At 43.5% G+C, this 21,077-nt stretch overlaps 1 protein-coding gene across 2 annotated transcripts in view; it reads left to right on the forward strand.

Annotated features, from left to right (window-relative positions):
* LOC135526638 (monocarboxylate transporter 8-like) overlaps positions 1 to 21,077 on the forward strand; it is a 39,303-nt gene that overhangs the window by 11,679 nt on the left and 6,547 nt on the right. For both annotated transcript variants that reach the window (XM_064955150.1, XM_064955151.1), the window contains exons 2-6: positions 11,281 to 11,425; positions 13,400 to 13,637; positions 13,779 to 14,033; positions 17,929 to 18,072; positions 18,541 to 18,769. In XM_064955150.1, coding sequence (XP_064811222.1) covers positions 11,281 to 11,425; positions 13,400 to 13,637; positions 13,779 to 14,033; positions 17,929 to 18,072; positions 18,541 to 18,769 — 1,011 coding nt within the window. The remainder of the gene's footprint in view (positions 1 to 11,280; positions 11,426 to 13,399; positions 13,638 to 13,778; positions 14,034 to 17,928; positions 18,073 to 18,540; positions 18,770 to 21,077) is intronic.

A 21,077-nucleotide genomic window follows, 5' to 3' on the forward strand; every position in this document is an offset into this window, starting at 1 on the left:
TCCCCCTCTCTCACTCTCTTTCGTTCTTGTTTTGAAGCGTTCATACCTAATTCTTTATGAGTGCACTCTGGCTGTTTTATTATTAAGACCCTGAGCTGCTGTGAGAGAGGGAGAGAAGTGGGGGATGAGGGGAGAGAGGTGGAGGGAGGGGGTGATGAGATGGAGGGGTGGAAGGTGGGCGAGTGAAGATGTTGAGAAGATTATAGGGCTCAGGGGCTGGATGGAATGAAGGGCTGTGGAGTTGGTCAAGCAACAAGAGTTTCTACCAAATGCTTCCTGTGCCTGCCTCTGAAATGGCACCCTATTCCCTTGGCACCCTATTCCCAGGGCCTTGGTCAAAAGTAGTGCACTATATAGTGATTAGGGTGCATCTTCAGATGCAGTCTGTCTTTATTCCTCCACTGGTCCGTTCTGCATGGTTGGCTTCCTTTTGGCTGATGTGAGTTACAGTTAAGCCCTTTGCCTTAAAACAAACACTAACTAACTGGAAGTTTTATTGTAAAACAGCATGTTGTATGGAAAACATGTTGGATGAATAACAGTCTCTTTCTTCTCATGTTCTATCATCAGTAACCCCAGAGAGGTTTAACCTTATATTTTTATCAACTGTACATTCTCCAAGTCTCCTACATTGTAAAAAGTTAACTGATCTATATTTTACTTTAACCTGGGTCGCGGTCCAGTGTCACCTGTCATATCGACAAATATCAAGCTGTCATGTTTGCTTACTGCTTTAGCCGGGGAAGAAGAAACATTGAATGGCTGCCAAGGGCAATATGTAGTCTGCTCAGATTTCACATCATCTCTGACTGTCCGTTCTAATGTGTAACCAGTGGGCATGTTCAGTGACCCAGACACGTCCCAAATAGCACCCTATTCCTTATATGGTGTACAACCTCTGACCAGAGTCCAATGGGCCCTGGTCAAAAGTAGTGTACTATATAGGGAATAGGGTGCATTTTGGGATGCAATCCCTTTCTGTTGGACCCAGAACAGACTGGAGATATTAAATCTACCTTTGGCCCTTAAGACCCAGGGATGGTTTGCCCTGGAGGGTAAAGCATGTCTCTGCACAGTAGTCTGAACACATTAACCCCACTGGGCACAGTAGCACCGCATGTTATTATCATTGACCAATTGTTCTTTTCTAAGTGAAATAAGGAGGGTGGTGTACAACATGTTAGTATTCAGGTCAGGTTAACCCTACTGGGTAGTGTAGTACAGCATGGACCTGGATCTCTATCCATGGCTGAGTTTGCTGTCTTAGCTAATAATAATAATGGATTTTATTTTATGTAGTGCTTTTCATTACAAACAGAATCTCAAAGTTGCTTTAAAAAACATGGTTATTATTAGAGCTGGGACGATAAACCGAAAATTATCGACACCGCTCACTTATTGCAGGCATTTTGCTGATATTGTTCATTAAGATAAGTAGCCTATACAAGAGAAATATCTAGTTTCAATTGAAATAAGTTTGCTAATATGGGGGATTGTCAGTGGTGGAAAAAGTAACCACATGTCATACTTGAGTAAAAGTAAAGATACGTTAATAGAAAATGACTCAAGCAAAAGTCACCCAGTAAAATAATACTTGAGTAAAAGTCAAAAGGTATTTCATTTGAAATATACTCAAGTATCAAAAGTAAATGTAATTTCTCAAATATACTTAGGTATCAAAAGAAAGTATAAATCATTAAAAAATCAGTTTATAAAGCAAACCAGATGGCACCATTTTCTTGTTTGTTTATTTATTTACTGATGGCCAAGGGCACACTCCAACACTCCGATATGATTTACAAATGAAGCATGTAATTTTCTTAAGGAATGTAGTGAAGTAAAATTTGTACAAAATATAAATAGTAAAGTAAACTACAGATACACAAAAAACTACTTATTGAAGTAATTTTACATAACTACTTTACACCACTGGTGATTTTTAATAGGACAATTGATGGCCACAACAATTTAATATAATAGTAGTTGTTTAAAGGACAATTTTTAAAAACTGGTGCACTTCATTCATTTTATCGTTATTGCATCAATTCAGGCAATTTATCACAATATCGCTCAGCTCCATTTTGTATACAGTACAGGTTACATAAGGTGGGATACAACATGTTTCTATTCAGGTCAGGTTAACCATACTGGCAAAGTTAGAGTTTTATTTATTTTTACAGGGACAGTGCACATTAATCACATTAATCGTTTCAGTAAAAGTGCTGGTTTTAGCCAGCCGGCTAATTTTCAACCGCAGTCCCTGGGCAGGTTATTAAAAACAATTACAATAGAGACAATCAATGAGCAATAAGCATACGCAGAGCAACATAGGACAAGCAAGACGTAGCATACAGACAGAGCAACATAGGACAAGCAAGACGTAGCATACAGACAGAGCAACATAGGACAAGCAAGACGTAGCATACAGACAGAGCAACATAGGACAAGCAAGACGTAGCATACAGACGGAGTAACATAGGACAAGCAAGACGTAGCATACAGACGGAGTAACATAGGACAAGCAAGACGTAGCATACAGACGGAGTAACATAGGACAAGCAAGACGTAGCATACAGACGGAGTAACATAGGACAAGCAAGACGTAGCATACAGACGGAGCAACATAGGACAAGCAAGACGTAGCATACAGACGGAGCAACATAGGACAAAAAGCAACAAGACAAAATCCATAAAAGCAACAAAGTGTTTCTACACCTCACAAGCTACAGTAAACAGACATGGAAAGTGGTAATACACAGCTAGGGACCATGTTCACACATCTGATTGACCTTTAGCCATGTCTTCATGTTTTTTGTGAAAGTGTGATAGGTGGTGCAGTTATGTGTGTCTGATGGCAGTGTATTCCAGACATGGGAAGCTCTCACAGAGAAAGCGGATTTACTAAAGGTGCTTTTTCTTAAGGGAACTATACAGTCACCTCTCATGGCAGACCTTGTGGATCTGCTGCCATATGTTTGGGTTTTCTGTTTAACAAAAGTACTGAGTGGAGGGGGAGCCAGGCCATTTAGGATCTTGAATACAAGACATGCATCTGTGTGTTGCACAAGATTTTCCCAACTCAGGAGCTCATGCTTTCTGAGGATGTAACAGTAATGATGGCTATTGGGCTTTCTATCAAGCACTTTGAGAGCCTGTTTGTAGACAGACTGAATGGGTTTTAATATTGTACAGCAAGCTTGGGCCCAACTAGTCAAGTAGTATGTTAAGTGGGGGAGTATCATAGATTTGAAGTACAAACAATTTCGTACAAATCGGAAATTAGCTAGGTTGAATTTGGTTATTTCAATGACCTTTTTCACCTGCTTTTTAAAAGAGAGGTTGGAATCAAGTATGATGCCAAGGTACTTAAAATCAGATACCACCTGGAGCTTCTCACCTGACACATAGACATCTGGCTCAGTAGCATCTGTTGCCCTCTTTGTGAAGAACATGCAGACAGTTTTTTTCACATTGAGATGCAAACACGAGTCACTGAGCCACTTTGTAACCTGGACCATTACAGTAGTGAGTTCTTGTGCAGCTTGTTGTTTGCTCTTTGCATGCACATATATTACTGTATCATCTGCATACATTTGAACTTCAGACCCAGTACAGACCGAAGGTAGATCATGAATGTACAGGCTGAAAAGGAGGGGCCCCAGTATTGACCCTTGGGGCACGCCCACATCATAGCTAAGAGTGGGCGACAGCTCATTGTTTACTCTGACACGCTGAGTTCTGCCTTCAAGGCATGATTTTATCCATCTTAAGGCATCAGGGGAAAAGTTGAACTTGGACAATTTTGTAATGAGAATCTCATGGTTAACAGTATCAAAAGCCTTCCTTAGGTCCAGAAACACAGCCCCAACAACGCCCCCTTTGTCCATCTTGGACTTCACATTTTCCAGAAGAAAGCAGTTGGCCGTTTCTGTGGAGTGTTTCGCTCTGAAGCCAAATTGCATGGAGTGTAATGTGAAGGGGCTGTTGCTGAGTTGCTCTGCTACACACTTTTGAACAACCTTCGACACCACATGTAGTATACTAATGGGCCTGTAGTTATTCACGTCAGCAGGGTCACCCGATTTAAAGATGGCCGTTATTATGTCGGACTTCCATACCCTTGGAAACACCCCCAGACCAATAGATGTGTTGGTAGTACAGCGTGTTATTTTATTATTATCCCAGATCAGTGGTTATTAAACAGGTTACATAAGGTGGGTACAGCATGTTATTTTATATTATCCCAGATCAGTGGTTATTAAACAGGTTACATAAGGTGGGTACAGCATGTTTCTACATGCAGATAAGTCATATTGAGAAGCCTACTGCATGTTTTATACAGGTCAACTAAGGATTCTGCATGTTTCTATGCAGTGCAGGTTAACCCTACTGTGCACAAATGTACAGCATGATATTATTATAGATCAATGATTATTCTATAGGTTATATAATGAGGGTACAGCATGATATTATTATAGATCAATGGTTATTCTATAGGTTATATAATGAGGGTACAGCATGATATTATTATAGATCAATGGTTCTTCTATAGGTTGTATAATGAGGGCACAGCATGATATTATTATAGATCAATGGTTCTTCTATAGGTTGTATAATGAGGGTACAGCATGATATTATTATAGATCAATGGTTCTTCTATAGGTTGTATAATGAGGGTACAGCATGATATTATTATAGATCAATGGTTCTTCTATAGGTTGTATAATTAGGGTACAGCATTTTTCTACATGCAGATGAGCCCTATTGAGAAGCCTACTGCATGTTTTATACAGGATATCAGTTACAGCATGTGTATAAATAGGTGAACCTTACTGCTGTGGTTATGAGCACCATTTTGAAATGAACAGGTGAGATCGTGCCAACGTGTTCTTCTGCAGGACACACACATGGGCTTCTGGAGGTTGTCAACGGGTTCCTTGTGAAAGTTTGAGGTTGTACACAGGTTGTAAATATGTTGCGGACAGGGCATAGACAGGTAACAGACATGTTGTACTTTAGATAGACTGTCCAGACATCACAGACCTTCAGAAAGTATTCAGACCCCTTGACCTTTCCCACATTTTGTTATGTTACAGCCTTATTCTAAAATAGATTAGATGTGTTTTCCCCTCATCAATCTACACACAATACCCCATAATGACAAAGCAAAAAAACATTTTTTATGAATTTTTTAAATGTATAAAAAACTGTATTCAGACCCTTTACTGAATACTTTGTTGAAGAACCTTAGCAGGGATTACAGCATTGAGTCATCTTGGGTATGACGCTACAAGCTGGGGAGTTTCTCCCATTCTTCACTGCAGATCCTCTCAAGCTCTGTCAGGATGGATGGGGAGCATTGCTGCACAGCTATTTTCAGGTCTCTCCAGAGATGTTCGATCAGATTCTGGCTCAGCCACTCAAGGACATTCAGAGACTTGTTCCGAAGCCTTCTCCTGCATTGTCTTGGCTGTGTGCTTAGGGTTGTTGTCCTGTTGGAAGCTGAACCTTCACCCCAGTCTGAAGTCCTGAGCACTCTGGAGCAGGTTTCATCAAGGATCTCTCTGTACTTTGCTCTGTTAATCTTTCGCTTGATCCTGACTAGTCTCCCAGTCCCTGCTGCTGAAAAACATCTCCACAGCATGATGCTACCACCACCATCATTTTTTATTATTTCACCTTTATTTAGCCAGGAAGGCCAGCTGAAAACAAGTTCTCCTTTACAACTGCGACCTGGCCAAGATAAAGCAAAGCAGTGCGACAAAAAACAACAACATGGAATAAACAAAAGTACAGTCAATAACACAATAGAAAAATCTATATACAGTGTTTGCAAATGAAGTAAGGAGGTAAGGCAATAAATAGGCCATAGTAGTAAAGTAATTACAATTTAGCAAATTAACACTGGAGTGATAGATGTGCAGATGATGTGCAAGTATAAATACTGGTGTGCAAAAAAGTAAATAAAAACAATATGGGGATGAGGTAGGTAGTTGGATGGGCTATTTACAGATGGGCTGTGTACAGCTGCAGCGATCGGTAAGCTGCTCAGATAGCTGATGCTAAAAGTTACTGAGGCAGATGTAAGTCTCCAACTTCAGCGATTTTTGCAATTCGTTCCAGTCATTGGCAGCAAAGAACTAGAAGGAAAGGCGGCCAAAGGAAGTGTTCACTTTGGGGATGACCAGTGAGATACAGTGCCTTGCGAAAGTATTCTGCCCCCTTGAACTTTGCGACCTTTTGCCACATTTCAGGCTTCAAACATAAAGATATAAAACTGTATTTTTTTTGTGAAGAATCAACAACAAGTGGGACACAATCATGAAGTGGAACGACATTTATTGGATATGTCAAACTTTTTTAACAAATCAAAAACTGAAAAATTGGACGTGCAAAATTATTCAGCCCCCTTAAGTTAATACTTTGTAGCGCCACCTTTTGCTGCGATTACAGCTGTAAGTCGCTTGGGGTATGTCTCTATCAGTTTTGCACATCGAGAGACCGAATTTTTTTCCCATTCCTCCTTGCAAAACAGCTCGAGCTCAGTGAGGTTGGATGGAGAGCATTTGTGAACAGCAGTTTTCAGTTCTTTCCACGGATTCTCGATTTGATTCAGGTCTGGACTTTGACTTGGCCATTCTAACACCTGGATATGTTTATTTTTGAACCATTCCATTGTAGATTTTGCTTATTTTTTGGATCATTGTCTTGTTGGAAGTCAAATCTCTGTCCCAGTCTCAGGTCTTTTGCAGACTCCATCAGGTTTTCTTCCAGAATGGTCCTGTATTTGGCTCCATCCATCTTCCCATCAATTTTAACCATCTTCCCTGTCCCTGCTGAAGAAAAGCAGGCCCAAACCATGATGCTGCCAACACCATGTTTGACAGTGGGGATGGTGTGCTCAGGGTGATGAGCTGTGTTGCTTTTATGCCAAACATAACGTTTTGCATTGTTGCCAAAAAGTTCAATTTTGGTTTCATCTGACCAGAGCACCTTCTTCCACATGTTTGGTGTGTCTCCCAGGTGGCTTGTGGCAAACCTTAAACGACACTTTTTATGGATATCTTTAAGAAATGGCTTTCTTCTTGCCACTCTTCCATAAAGGCCAGATTTGTGCAATATACGACTGATTGTTGTCCTATGGACAGAGTCTCCCACCTCAGCTGTAGATCTCTGCAGTTCATCCAGAGTGATCATGGGCCTCTTGGCTGCATCTCTGATCAGTCTTCTCCTTGTATGAGCTGAAAGTTTAGAGGGACGGCCAGGTCTTGGTAGATTTGCAGTGGTCTGATACTCCTTCCATTTCAATGTTATCGCTTGCACAGTGCTCTTTGGGATGTTTAAAGCTTGGGAAATCTTTTTGTATCCAAATCCGGCTTTAAATTTCTTCACAACAGTATCTCGGACCTGCCTGGTGTGTTCCTTGTTCTTCATGATGCTCTCTGCGCTTTTAACGGACCTCTGAGACTATCACAGTGCAGGTGCATTTATACGGAGACTTGATTACACACAGGTGGATTGTATTTATCATCATTAGTCATTTAGGTCAACATTGGATCATTCAGAGATCCTCACTGAACTTCTGGAGAGAGTTTGCTGCACTGAAAGTAAAGGGGCTGAATAATTTTGCATGCCCAATTTTTCAGTTTTTGATTTGTTAAAAAAGTTTGAAATATCCAATAAATGTCGTTCCACTTCATGATTGTCTCCCACTTGTTGTTGATTCTTCACAAAAAAATACAGTTTTATATCTTTATGTTTGAAGCCTGAAATGTGGCAAAAGGTCGCAAAGTTCAAGGGGGCCGAATACTTTTGCAAGGCACTGTATACCTGCTGGAGCACATGCTACGGGTGGATGTTATTATGCTCCCAGGCAGACTAAATAACTTTTTTGCCCGCTTTGAGTACAATACAGTGCCACTGACACGGCCTGCAAAGGAAACATGCGGTCTCTCCTTCACTGCAGCTGAGGTGAGTAAAACATTTAAACGTGTTAACCCTCGCAAAGCTGCAGGCCCAGACGGCATCTCCAGCCGCGCCCTCAGAGCATGCGCAGACCAGCTGGCTGGTGTGTTTACGGACATATTCAATCAATCCCTATACCAATCTGCTGTTCCCACATGCTTCAAGAGGGCCACCATTGTTCCTGTTCCCAAGAAAGCTAAGGTAACTGAGCTAAACGACTAGTGCACCATAGCACTCACTTCCGTCATCATGAAGTGCTTTGAGAGACTAGTCAAGGACCATATCACCTCCACCCTACCTGACACCCTAGACCCACTCCAATTTGCTTACCGCCCAAATAGGTCCACAGACGACGCAATCTCAACCACACTGCACACTGCCCTAACCCATCTGGACAAGAGGAATACCTATGTGAGAATGCTGTTCATCGACTACAGCTCGGCATTTAACACCATAGTACCCTCCAAGCTCGTCATCAAGCTCAAGACCCTGGGTCTCGACCCCGCCCTGTGCAACTGGGTATTGGACTTCCTGACAGGCCGCCCCCAGGTGGTGAGGGTAGGCAACAACACCTCCACCCCGCTGATCCTCAACACTGGGGCCCCACAAGGGTGCGTTCTGAGCCCTCTCCTGTACTCCCTGTTCACCCACGATTGCGCGGCAACGCACGCCTCCAACTCAATCATCAAGTTTGCGGACGACACAACAGTGGTAGGCTTGATTACCAACAACGACGAGACGGCCTACAGGGAGGAGGTGAGGGCCCTCGGAGTGTGGTGTCAGGACAATAACCTCACACTCAACGTCAACAAAACTAAGGAGATGATTGTGGACTTCAGGAAACAGCAGAGGGAACACCCCCCTATCCACATCGATGGAACAGTAGTGGAGAGGGTAGTAAGTTTTAAGTTCCTCGGCATACACATCACAGACAAACTGAATTGGTCCACTCACACAGACAGCATCGTGAAGAAGGTGCAGCAACGCCTCTTCAACCTCAGGAGGCTGAAGAAATTCGGCTTGTCACCAAAGCACTCTCAAACTTCTACAGATGCACAATCGAGAGCATCCTGGCGGGCTGTATCACCGCCTGGTATGGCAACTGCTCCGCCCACAACCGTAAGGCTCTCCAGAGGGTAGTGAGGTCTGCACAACGTATCACCGGGGGCAAACTACCTGCCCTCCAGGACACCTACACCACCCGATGTTACAGGAAGGCCATAAAGATCATCAAGGACTACACCCACCTGAGCCACTGCCTGTTCACCCTGTACTGACCCGCTAAGGCGAGGTCAGTACATGTGCATCAAAGCTGGGACCGAGAGACTGAAAAACAGCTTCTATCTCAAGGCCATCAGACTGTTAAACAGCAACCACTAACATTGAGTGGCTGCTGCCAACACACTGACTCAACTCCAGCCACTTCAATAATGGGAATTGATGGGAAAGGATGTAAAATATATCACTAGCCACTTTAAACAATGCTACCTAATATAATGTTTACATACCCTACATTATTCATCTCATATGTATACATATATACTGTACTCTATCATCTACTGCATCCTTATGTAATACATGTATCACTAGCCACTTTAACTATGCCACTTTGTTTACATACTCATCTCATATGTATATACTGTACTCGATACCATCTACTGTATCTTGCCTATGCTGCTCTGCACCATCACTCATTCATATCTTTATGTACATATTCTTTATCCCCTTACACTGTGTATAAGAAATTAGTTTTGGAATTGTTAGTTAGATTACTTGTTGGTTATTACTGCATTGTCGGAACTGGAAGCACAAGCATTTCGCTACACTCGCATTAACATCTGCTAACCATGTGTATGTGACAAATAAATTTGATTTGATTTGGTGACCAGTGAGCTGAGAGAAGGCGGAGCTTTACCTAGCATAGACTTATAGATGACCTGGAGCCAGTGAGGGCCAGCCGACGAGGGCCAGCCGACGAGAACATACAGGTCGCAGTGGTGGGTAGTATACGGGGCTTTGATGACAAAACGGATGGCACTGTGATAGACTGCATCCAGTTTGCTGAGGAGAGTGTTGGAGGCTATTTTGTAGATGACATCGCCGAAGTCTAGGATTGGTTGGATAGTCAGTTTTACGAGGGCATGTTTGGCAGCGTGACTGAAGGAGGCTTTGTTGTGAAATAGGAAGCCGATTCTAGATTTAATTTTGGATTGGAGATGCTTAATATGAGTCTGGAAGGAGAGTTTACAGTCTAACCAGACACCTAGGTATTTATAGTTGTCCACATATTCTAAGTCTGAACCGTCCAGAGTAGTGATGCTGGGCGGGCAGGTGCGGGCAGCGATCGGTTGAAGAGTATGCATTTAGTTTTACTCATATTTAAGAGCAGTTGGAGGCAACGGAAGGAGTGTTGTATGGCATTGAATCTCATTTGGAGGTTAGTTAATACAGTGTCCAAAGAAGGGCCAGATGTATACAGAATTGTGTCGTCTGCGTAGAAGTGGATCAGAGAATCACCAGCAGCAAGAGCGACATCATTGATGTATACAGAGAAAAGAGTCGGCCCGAGGATTTGAATCCTGTGGCACCCTCATAGACTACCAGAGATCCGGACAAGAAGCACTCAGATTTGATACACTGAACTCTATCTGAGAAGTAGTTGGTGAACCAGGCGAGGCAGTCATTTGAGAAACCAAGACCTTTGAGTCTGCCGATAAGAATGCGGGGATTGACAGAGTCGAAAGCCTTGGCCAGGTTGATGAAGACGTCTGCACGGTACTGTCTTTTATCGATGGTGGTTATGGTATGTTTTAGTACCTTGAGCGTGGCTGAGGTCCACCCATGACCAGCTCGGAAGCCAGATTGTACAGCGGAGAAGGTACTTTGGGATTCAAAATTGTCAGTAAAATGTTTGTTAACTTGGCTTTCAAAGACTTTAGAAAGGCAGGGCAGGATGGATTTAGGTCTGTAACAGTTTGGGTATAGAGTGTCACCCCTTTGAAGAGGAGGATGACCGCGGCAGCTTTCCAATCTTTAGAAATAATTGGGAAAAAGTCAAGGGGTCTGAATACTTTCCGAATGCACCTTTTGAGCGTGTCAATATTGAAAATAACCATGTATTCATGTGTGGATTATATTAACCATTTTCTCTGTCCCCATCCCCTCTCCACCTGCCCCCCTTTTTTTCTTACCTGTCCCATCTCACACAACCTTCAATCTCCCTCCCTCCTTCCCTCCCTCCCTGCCACCCTACCTCCACCCCTACCTCTTCCCAACCTGTCTCTACCTCCCTCCCCCTCTCCTACCTCCCTCCAGCCTGGGTGGGGGCCCTGGCGATGGGCATGATCTTCTTCTGTTCCCCGGTGGTCTCCATGTTCACCGATCACTTCGGCTGCAGGAAGACAGCTGTGGGCGGGGCCACCGTGGCCTTCATCGGACTCCTCAGCACTGCCTTCGCAAAGTAAGAGGACCTTCTGTTCTAGAGCCCTTCTGGAATCCTCCAAACTTTCTAGAATCATTAGAACACTCCACCCCTTCTATAACTATTATAACCCATCTCTTCTAGAGCCCTTCTAGAACCCTTCAATCTTTAGAACTCTCCTTGAATGTTTTGACAATCCTTTTGCCTCTCATATCATTTACACGTCCTGCCCTCAGTGACCTGAGAATTACACATTCATGCTAAGGTGTCACAGGCTCTGTTCCATATTGACATTAACTTACTGCTTATAAGGAAGTGATTTATTTGATATATATTCTAGGTGCTATGTTATGCTAAGGTGGGTAGTGTGGAACATCGCACAGTACTGAGAATGCTACCTCTTCACCCATTAGAATTAAAACTAGTTTTGCATTGTTTACTTACAGTTCAAGTCGGAAGTTTACATACACTTAGGTTGGAGTCATTAAAACTCGTTTTTCAACCACTCCACAAATTTCTTGTTAACAAACTATAGTTTTGGCAAGTCGGTTAGGACATCTACTTTGTGTATGACACCAGTCATTTTCCCAAAAATTGTTTACAGACAGATTATATCACTTATAATTCACTGTATCACAATTCCAGTGGGTCAGAAGTTTACATACAATAAGTTGCCTGTGCCTTTAAACAGCTTGGAGCTTTAGAACTTCTGATAGGCTAATTGACATCATTTGAGTCAATTGGAGGTGTACCTGTGGATGGATTTCAAGGCCTACCTTCAACAGCAGTGCCTCTTTGCTTCATGAGACATCATGAGAAAATCAAAAGAAATCAGCCAAGACCTCAGAAAACAAATTGTAGACCTCCACAAGTCTGGTTCATCCATGGGAGCAATTTCCAAATGCCTGAAGGTACCACGTCCATCTGTACAAACAATAGTGCACAAGTATAAACACCATGGGACCACACAGCCGTCATACCGCTCAGGAAGGTAACGAGTTCTGTCTCCTAGAGATGATCGTACTTTGGTGCGAAAAGTGCAAATAATTCCCAGAACAACAGCAAAGGACCTTGTGAAGATGCTGGAGGAAACAGGTACAAAAGTATCTATATCCACAGTAAAAGAAAAGCCAGTCTACGCTTTGCAACTGCATATGGGGACAAAGATCATACTTTTTGGAGAAATGTCCTCTGGTCTGATGAAACAAAAATAGAACTGTTTGGCCATAATGACCATCGTTATGTTTGGAGGATAAAGGGGGAGGTCTGCAAGCCGAAGAACACCATCCCAATGGTGAAGCACGGGGGTGGCAGCATCATGTTGTGGTGGTGCTTTGCTGCAGGAGGGACTGGTGCATTTCACAAAATAGATGGCATCATGAGGCAGGAAAACTATATGGATATATTGAATCAACATTTCAAGATTTGAGTCAGGAAGTTAAAGCTTGGTCAGGTGTTGGGTGGATGGACAATGGGCAATGATGGACATTCTTCCAAAATTGTGGCAAAATGGCTTAAGGACAACAAAGTCAAGGTATTGGAGTGGCCGTCACAAAGCCCTGACCTCAATCACATAAAAAAATTTGTGGGCAGAACTGAAAAAGCGTGTGCGAGCAAGGAGGCCTACAAACCTGACTGAGTTACACCAGCTCTGTCAGGAGGAATGGGCCAAAATTTACCCAATATATTGTGGGAAGCTTGTGGAAGGCTACCTGAAACGTTTGACCCAAGTTAAACAATTTAAAGGCATTGCTACCAAATACTAATTGAGTGTATGTAAACTTCTGATCCACTGGGAATGTGATGAAATTAAAGCTGAAATAAATCATTCTCTCTACTATTATTCTGACATTTCACATTCTCAAAATAAAGTGGTGATCCTAACTGACCTAAGACGGGGAATTTTTACTAGGAATAAATGTCAGGAATTGTGAAAACCTGAGTTCAAATGTATTTGGCTAAGGTGTATGTAAACTTCTGACTTCTACTCTACCTCTACCCCTGTCCACCCAGGTCCCTCAGCCTGCGGTATTTCACCTATGGGATCCTGTTTGGATGTGGCTCGTCCTTTGCCTTCCAGCCCTCCCTGGTGATCCTGGGCCACTACTTCCGGCGGCGGCTTGGCCTGGCCAACGGCGTGGTGACGGCTGGCAGCAGCCTGTTCTCCATGGGCCTTCCGGTGCTGCTCACCAAGGTGGCGGAGCCGCTGGGCCTCAGAAGAACCTTCCAGATCCTCAGCCTCTTCATGCTGGTACTGTTGTGATGTGATCATCCATGACACTGCCTTTTTGTTTACATCTTACAGATTTTTTTTGAATGATGTGACTCGTTGAAGTAAAGGTTAAATTCGACTTTGAACAAGTGTTCATTTTCAATCTCATCAACAAAACAGGTCCAGGCCCTGCTGGCCCTGACCTTCAGACCCCTGCTGCCCCAGAGAGCTCCAATGGGACCACCAGGACCAGGGGGCCCTGTCGGGTCAACGCCTCAGCAAGGAGCCACTGCCCGGGGCAGCCGCTGGAGCAGGGCGCTGATCCAGGTCAGGAAGGCCTTTAACCTGAAGGTGTTCCACATCGTCACCTACCGGGTGTGGGCGTTCGGGGTTGCTACGGCCGTGCTGGGTTACTTTGTGCCCTACATCCACTTGGTAAGGGCTCAGGGACCATCAATATAATTTCTTGAAGATTTTACCATGATCTTTACCATGTTCACATCTCATTGTGTTGTATTTAGGGCACCGTTTTCAGAGACACCTGTGCTGTGAGTGAAATTATAATGATAGAATTATAATAATCTGCAGCACAATTTATGATGTGTATCCTTTCCATTTCCATTTAGAATGTTGCTGTTTTTGCGAGGGGAAATAATGTCGCCCTTACTGCTTTTAGTGTCACCTTGATTGGCATGTTACTGTATGTTGGAAAACTAAACTTTCCAACCAAAAGTTCAAGTCAACTTCAGAGGAAATCTGTAATATTGTTGTGTGTGTTAGGTTACATTGTGTGTTGGGTTAGGTTGTCATATTGTGTCAGACAAACCCACTTATCTAAAATAAGTAGCTAGTGACATTGTTGCATGGTGATGTGAGGAGTATCAAGGAGACACCTTGTCACAGCAGTATGTTTATGACAACTCCTGGAGGGATGAGGAAGGAGGACAGAAGGAAAAAAGGAGGGAGGGAAGGAGTAGAAAAAAGGGAGAGAGATGGGGGGAGGGAGGGAGGGAGAGAAGAGAAGGGGGCGGTAGATGTCTAGTGTGATGTTCCGCTACATCTTAGATGTTTAGGCAGCCTCCCCACTGCCTGTCCTGTTTTCTCAGGCCCCAGAGCCAGTCCCAGATGTAAACAAAGCCACCGGCTTTTGTTGTGTGAGCGCCCATGCTGCTAAACTGACTCAGGAAGCTCTTTGCTTTAGGTCAGCCCTAAACATGGGTATCTTATGGCCCTTGATGTTATTCTGGTGCCATGTAGTGCAGTATCAAAGCAGAGGAAACATTTCACATGAACTTGATAGGGGAGAGAAGCTTCTGGTCAGGAAAGAACTTCAGAGGGTTTTGTGTTTTGGATCAGATTCAGGTGTTGGGTGGAGAGGAGAGAAGGGAAATTATTCACCTATAGCTCCGCCCCTTCCTGCTTCACTGTTTACGGGTCTTCTGAGAGGAGGACGTGGATGAAAACATTTGTTATTCCAAAGAATGGTTATGGAAGTTTGGAATGTTATAAGGAGAACAAATTCCAGTTTCTAACACGACTCGGGATGAGACCCAAATGCAGACACAGGAGGCAGACCTTTTGAATCTCAGATGTTTAGTACAAAACAGGGGGCAGACAAAGGAAGGTCCAGGGCAGGCAGAGGTCAGTAATCCAAGGCAGCATCAATCGGGGACAGAACGGCAGGCAGGCTCAGGGTCAGGGCAGGCAGAGGTCAGTAATCCAAGGCAGCATCAATCGGGGACAGAACGGCAGGCAGGCTCAGGGTCAGGGCAGGCAGAGGTCAGTAATCCAAGGCAGCATCAATCGGGGACAGAACGGCAGGCAGGCTCAGGGTCAGGGCAGGCAGAGGTCAGTAATCCAAGGCAGCATCAATCGGGGACAGAACGGCAGGCAGGCTCAGGGTCAGGGCAGGCAGAGGTCAGTAATCCAAGGCAGCATCAATCGGGGACAGAACGGCAGGCAGGCTCAGGGTCAGGGCAGGCAGAGGTCAGTAATCCAAGGCAGCATCAATCGGGGACAGAACGGCAGGCAGGCTCAGGGTCAGGGCAGGCAGAGGTCAGTAATCCAAGGCAGCATCAATCGGGGACAGAACGGCAGGCAGGCTCAGGGTCAGGGCAGGCAGAGGTCAGTAATCCAAGGCAGCATCAATCGGGGACAGAACGGCAGGCAGGCTCAGGGTCAGGGCAGGCAGAATGGTCAGAAACGGGAGGACTAGAAAACAGACACTAGAGATACGGGAAAGCACGCTGGTAAGATTTGACAAGACAAGATGAACTGGCAACAGAACAACAGAAAAAGCACACAGGATAATGGGGGTAAATGGGAGACACCTGGTGGGGGGGGAGATGAGCACACGACGGATCAAACAGTTAAGGGTGTGACAGCTTCTCCATTGAAATCCCTTCACCAAGATTGAAATCAATGTCCTCGATGTCAGGTGATTTCAACATGGGAATAACACACATGAAAGAATCCATGATCACATGCAAGAAATGACTACGCCTTTTGAGGCGTAATTCAGTGTTGTTGTTTTTTTTGCTGTTTTGTTTGGCTGCTTCCAACCCCTCAGTGTTTGTATGTTTCCAGGGGGCTTGGTTTGAAAGCAACAAGACACCTTTCCGTCATCTTGAATTTAAGCCTACTGGAAAGTGTGTGCCCTCTGGCCTGGAGGGAAGCAAAAGTAATTCACCTACCTAAGAATAGTAAAGCCCCTTTAACTGGCTCAAATAGCCAACCAATCTGTTACCAACCCTTAGTAAACTTTTGTTGAAAAAAATGTGTTTAACCAGATACAATGCTTTTTAACAGTAAACAAATTGTAAACAAATTGTCAACAGATTTTCAGCACGCGTATTGGGAAGGACATTCAACAAGCACAGCACTTACACAAATGACTGATGATTGGCTGAATTGATGGTAAAAATATTGTGGGTGCTGTTTTGTTAGACTTCAGTGTGGCTTTTGACATCATCGATCATAGTCTATTGCTATAAAAACATATGTGTTATGGCTTTACACACCCTTCTATATTGTGGATAAAGAGTTAGTTGTCTAACAGAACACAGATGGTTTTCTTTAATGGAAGCCTCTCCAACAAAATCCAGGTAGAATCAGGCAGCTGTCTAGGCCCCTTACTTTTTTCAATCTTTACTAACGACATGCCTCTGGCTTTGAGTAAAACCAGTGTGTCTATGTATCCGGATGAGTCAACACTATATACTCAGCTACCACAGTGACTGAAATGACAGCAACACTTAACAAAGAGCTGCAGTTAGTTTCAGAATGGGTGGCAAGGAATGAGTTAGTCCTAAATATTAAAAAATCTTAAAGTACTGTATTTGGGACAAATCATTCACTAAACCTTAAAGCACAGCTTAATCTTGTAATGAATAATGTGGCAATTGAGCAAGTTGAGGAGATTTAATTACCTGTAACCCTGGATTGTAAACTGTCATGATCAGAACATATTGATACAACAGTAGCTAAGATCGGGAGAGGTCTGTCGATAATAAGGCGCTGCTCTACATTAACAGCACTATCGACAAGGCAGGTCCTACAGGCCCTAGTTTTGTCACACCTGGACTACTGTTCAGTCTTGTGGTCAGGTTCCACAAAGAGGGACTTGCAATTGGCTCAGAACAGGGCAGCACGGCTGGTCCTTGAATGTTCACATAGATCTAACATTAATAATATGCATGTCAATCTCTCCTGGCTCAAAGTGGAGGAGAGATTGACTTCATCACTACTTATATTTATGGGAGATATTGACATGTTGAATGCACTGAGCTGTCCGTTTGAACTACTGGCACACAGCTCAGACACCCATGCATACCCCACAAGACAGGATACCGGAGATCTCTTCACAGTCCCCAAGTCCAGAACAGACTTTGGGAGGGGCACAGTACAACATAGATCCATGACTACATGGAACTCTATTCCACATCAAGTAACTGATGCAAGAAGTAGAATCAGATTTTTTAAAAACAGCTAAAAATACACCTTATGGAACAGTGGGGACTGTGAAGCAACACAGACACATGCATACACACACACGATAACATACGCACTATACACACACGTACACATGTATGTTCTCTTATCGATATGTGGTAATAGAGTAGAGGCCTAAGGGCACACACTTAATATGTTGTGAAATCTGTTATGAATGTATTGTAATGTTTTTTTTAAATGTATAACTGCCTTCATTTTGCTGGACTGTAGGAAGTGTAGCTGCTGCCTTGGCATCAGATAATGGGGATCCATAATAAATACAGATACAAATCTGAAAAAAAATGGACATGAAAGTATTCCGCTTGTTCTTTTCCACCAGATGAACTTTGTAAAAGAGCAGTTCAAGGAGACACAGAAAGAGTGGATCTTGTTGGTGTGTATAGGAGCCTCATCTGGCGTGGGGCGCCTCCTCTTCGGGAAAGTAGGAGACCTCATTCCCGGAGCCAAGAAGATCTGGATGCAGGTGAGGAAACCCTCTTCAGCATCTCATTGTCAGCTTAATTTTAACAAATTCAGATTTTAAATATGGGTTAGCACATCAGCCACATCCCCTTAGTTTTTTACATGAATGGTGATGGCTACTAAAAACTTCAAATCTATTACTATTTCTGGTCAAATCCATTGGTCAAATACTTGTTGAGCTTCATTTAGTTTACCCGGTAAAATGGAACCAATAGAATTGGTTGAACGTTTTTGATATGGATTTGACCCGTTGGTTGCCATATTGCCATCTTGGTTGGTTACTTTGTAGTTTCTGTATAAAGTGGAAGAGTGTATAAGGGACAAGGTATTAGTCAGGAGAGATGTATTGGACAACATTAACCTAAGACTCCTAAGACTCTGACAGTGAGTTACTTTGGATACAATTGTCCGCTAAATGGCATTCATTATTATGTGTTTATTATATTGTCTCTGCTCTTCTCACCCCTAGTCGGTGTCGTTCATGGTGCTGGGGCTGATGTCCATGATGATCCCCCAGTGCACTGTGTTTGAGGGGCTGATTGTGGTGTGTGTGTTCCTGGGGCTGTGTGACGGCTGTTTCATCACCATCATGGCTCCCATAGCCTTTGAGCTGGTTGGCCCCATGCAGGCCTCCCAGGCTATAGGATACCTACTGGGACTCATGGCCCTGCCCATGACTGCAGGACCCCCCATCGCTGGTAAGTACTATCGGTTCCTTGGGTTACTAAACACTGACATCAAAGATTTTAAATGGCATGTGATAAAGAGATGGTTAACTGCTATCTGACAGGTAATCGCTGCTGAGTATCACCTCAAAACTTAGGAGTGGAAGCCAAGGTGATAAAGAGATGGTTAACTGCTATCTGACAGGCAATCGCTGCTGAGTATCACCTCAAAACTTAGGAGTAGAAGCCAAGGTGATAAAGAGAATCCATGTACACAAACAACAAGTGTGCGGTTAAAATTGGCAAAAAACACACAAATTTCTTCACACAGGGTCGTGGGGTTAGACAGGGATGCAGCTTAAGCCCCACCCTCTTCAACATATATATCAACGAACTGGCACGGGCACTAGAAAAGTCTGCAGCACCCGGCCTCACCCTACTAGAATCTGAAGTCAAATGTCTGCTGTTTGCTGATGATCTGGTGCTTCTGTCACCAACCAAGGAGGGCCTACAGCAGCACCTAGATCTTATGCACAGATTCTGTCAGACCTGGGCCCTGACAGTAAATCTCAGTAAGACCAAAATAATGGTGTTCCAAAAAGGTCCAGTCACCAGGACCACAAATACAAATTCCATCTAGACACTGTTGCCCTAGAGCACACAAAAAACTATACATACCTTGGCCTAAACATCAGCGCCACAGGTAACTTCCACAAAGCTGTGAACGATCTGAGAGACAAGGCAAGAAGGGCATTCTATGCCATCAAAAGGAACATAAATTTCAACATACCAATTAGGATTTGGCTAAAAATACTTGAATCAGTCATAGAGCCCATTGCCCTTTATGGTTGTGAGGTCTGGGGTCCGCTCACCAACCAAGACTTTACAAAATGGGACAAACACCAAATTGAGACTCTGCACGCAGAATTCTGCAAAAATATCCTCCGTGTACAACGTAGAACACCAAATAGTGCATGCAGAGCAGAATTAGGCCGATACCCACTAATTATCAAAATCCAGAAAAGAGCTGTTAAATTCTATAACCACCTAAAAGGAAGCGATTCCCAAACCTTCCACAACAAAGCCATCACCTACAGAGAGATGAACCTGGAGAAGAGTCCCCTAAGCAAGCTGGTCCTGGGGCTCTGTTCACAAACACAAACACACCCTACAGAGCCCCATGACAGCAGCACAATTAGACCTAACCAAATCATGAGAAAACAAAAAGATAATTACTTGACACATTGGAAAGAATTAACAAAAAAACAGAGCAAACTAGAATGCTATTTGGCCCTACACAGAGAGTACACAGCGGCAGAATACCTGACCACTGTGACTGACCCAAAATTAAGGAAAGCTTTGACTATGTACAGACTCAGCGAGCATAGCCTTGCTATTGAGAAAGGCCGCCGTAGGCAGACATGGCTCTCAAGAGAAGACAGGCTATGTGCTCACTGCCCACAAAATGAGGTGGAAACTGAGCTGCACTTCCTAACCTCCTGCCCAATGTATGACCATATTAGAGAGACATATTTCCCTCAGATTACACAGATCCACAAAGAATTCGAAAACAAATCCAATTTTGAAAAACTCCCATATCTACTGGGTGAAATTCCACAGTGTGCCATCAGAGCAGCAAGATTTGTGACCTGTTGCCACGAGAAAAGGGCAACCAGTGAGGAACAAGCACCATTGTAAATACAACCCATATCTATGCTTATTTATTTTATCTTGTGTCCTTTCAAATTCGTACCTTGTAAAAACACTGTATATATATATATAATATGACATTTTCAATGTCTTTATTGTTTTGAAACTTCTGTATGTGTGATGTCTACTGTTAATTTTTATTGTTTACCTTACTTGCTTTGGCAATGTTAACACATGTTTCCCATGCCAATAAAGCCCCTTGAATTGAATTGAATTGAATTGAAATTGGTTAACTGCTATCTGACAGGCAATCGCTACTGAGTATCACCTCAAAACTTAGGAGTGGAAGCCAAGGTGATAAAGAGATGGTTAACTGCTATCTGACAGGCAATCGCTGCTGAGTATCACCTCAAAACTTAGGAGTAGAAGCCAAGGTGATAAAAAGATGGTTAACTGCTATCTGACAGGCAATCGCTGCTGAGTATCACCTCAAAACTTAGGAGTAGAAGCCAAGGTGATAAAAAGATGGTTAACTGCTATCTGACAGGCAATCGCTGCTGAGTATCACCTCAAAACTTAGGAGTAGAAGCCAAGGTGATAAAGAGATGGTTAACTGCTATCTGACAGGCAATCGCTGCTGAGTATCACCTCAAAACTTAGGAGTAGAAGCCAAGGTGATAAAAAGATGGTT

Source organism: Oncorhynchus masou, chromosome 32 (assembly GCF_036934945.1).
Source record: "Oncorhynchus masou masou isolate Uvic2021 chromosome 32, UVic_Omas_1.1, whole genome shotgun sequence".
Taxonomy (NCBI): Eukaryota; Metazoa; Chordata; class Actinopteri; order Salmoniformes; family Salmonidae; genus Oncorhynchus; species Oncorhynchus masou.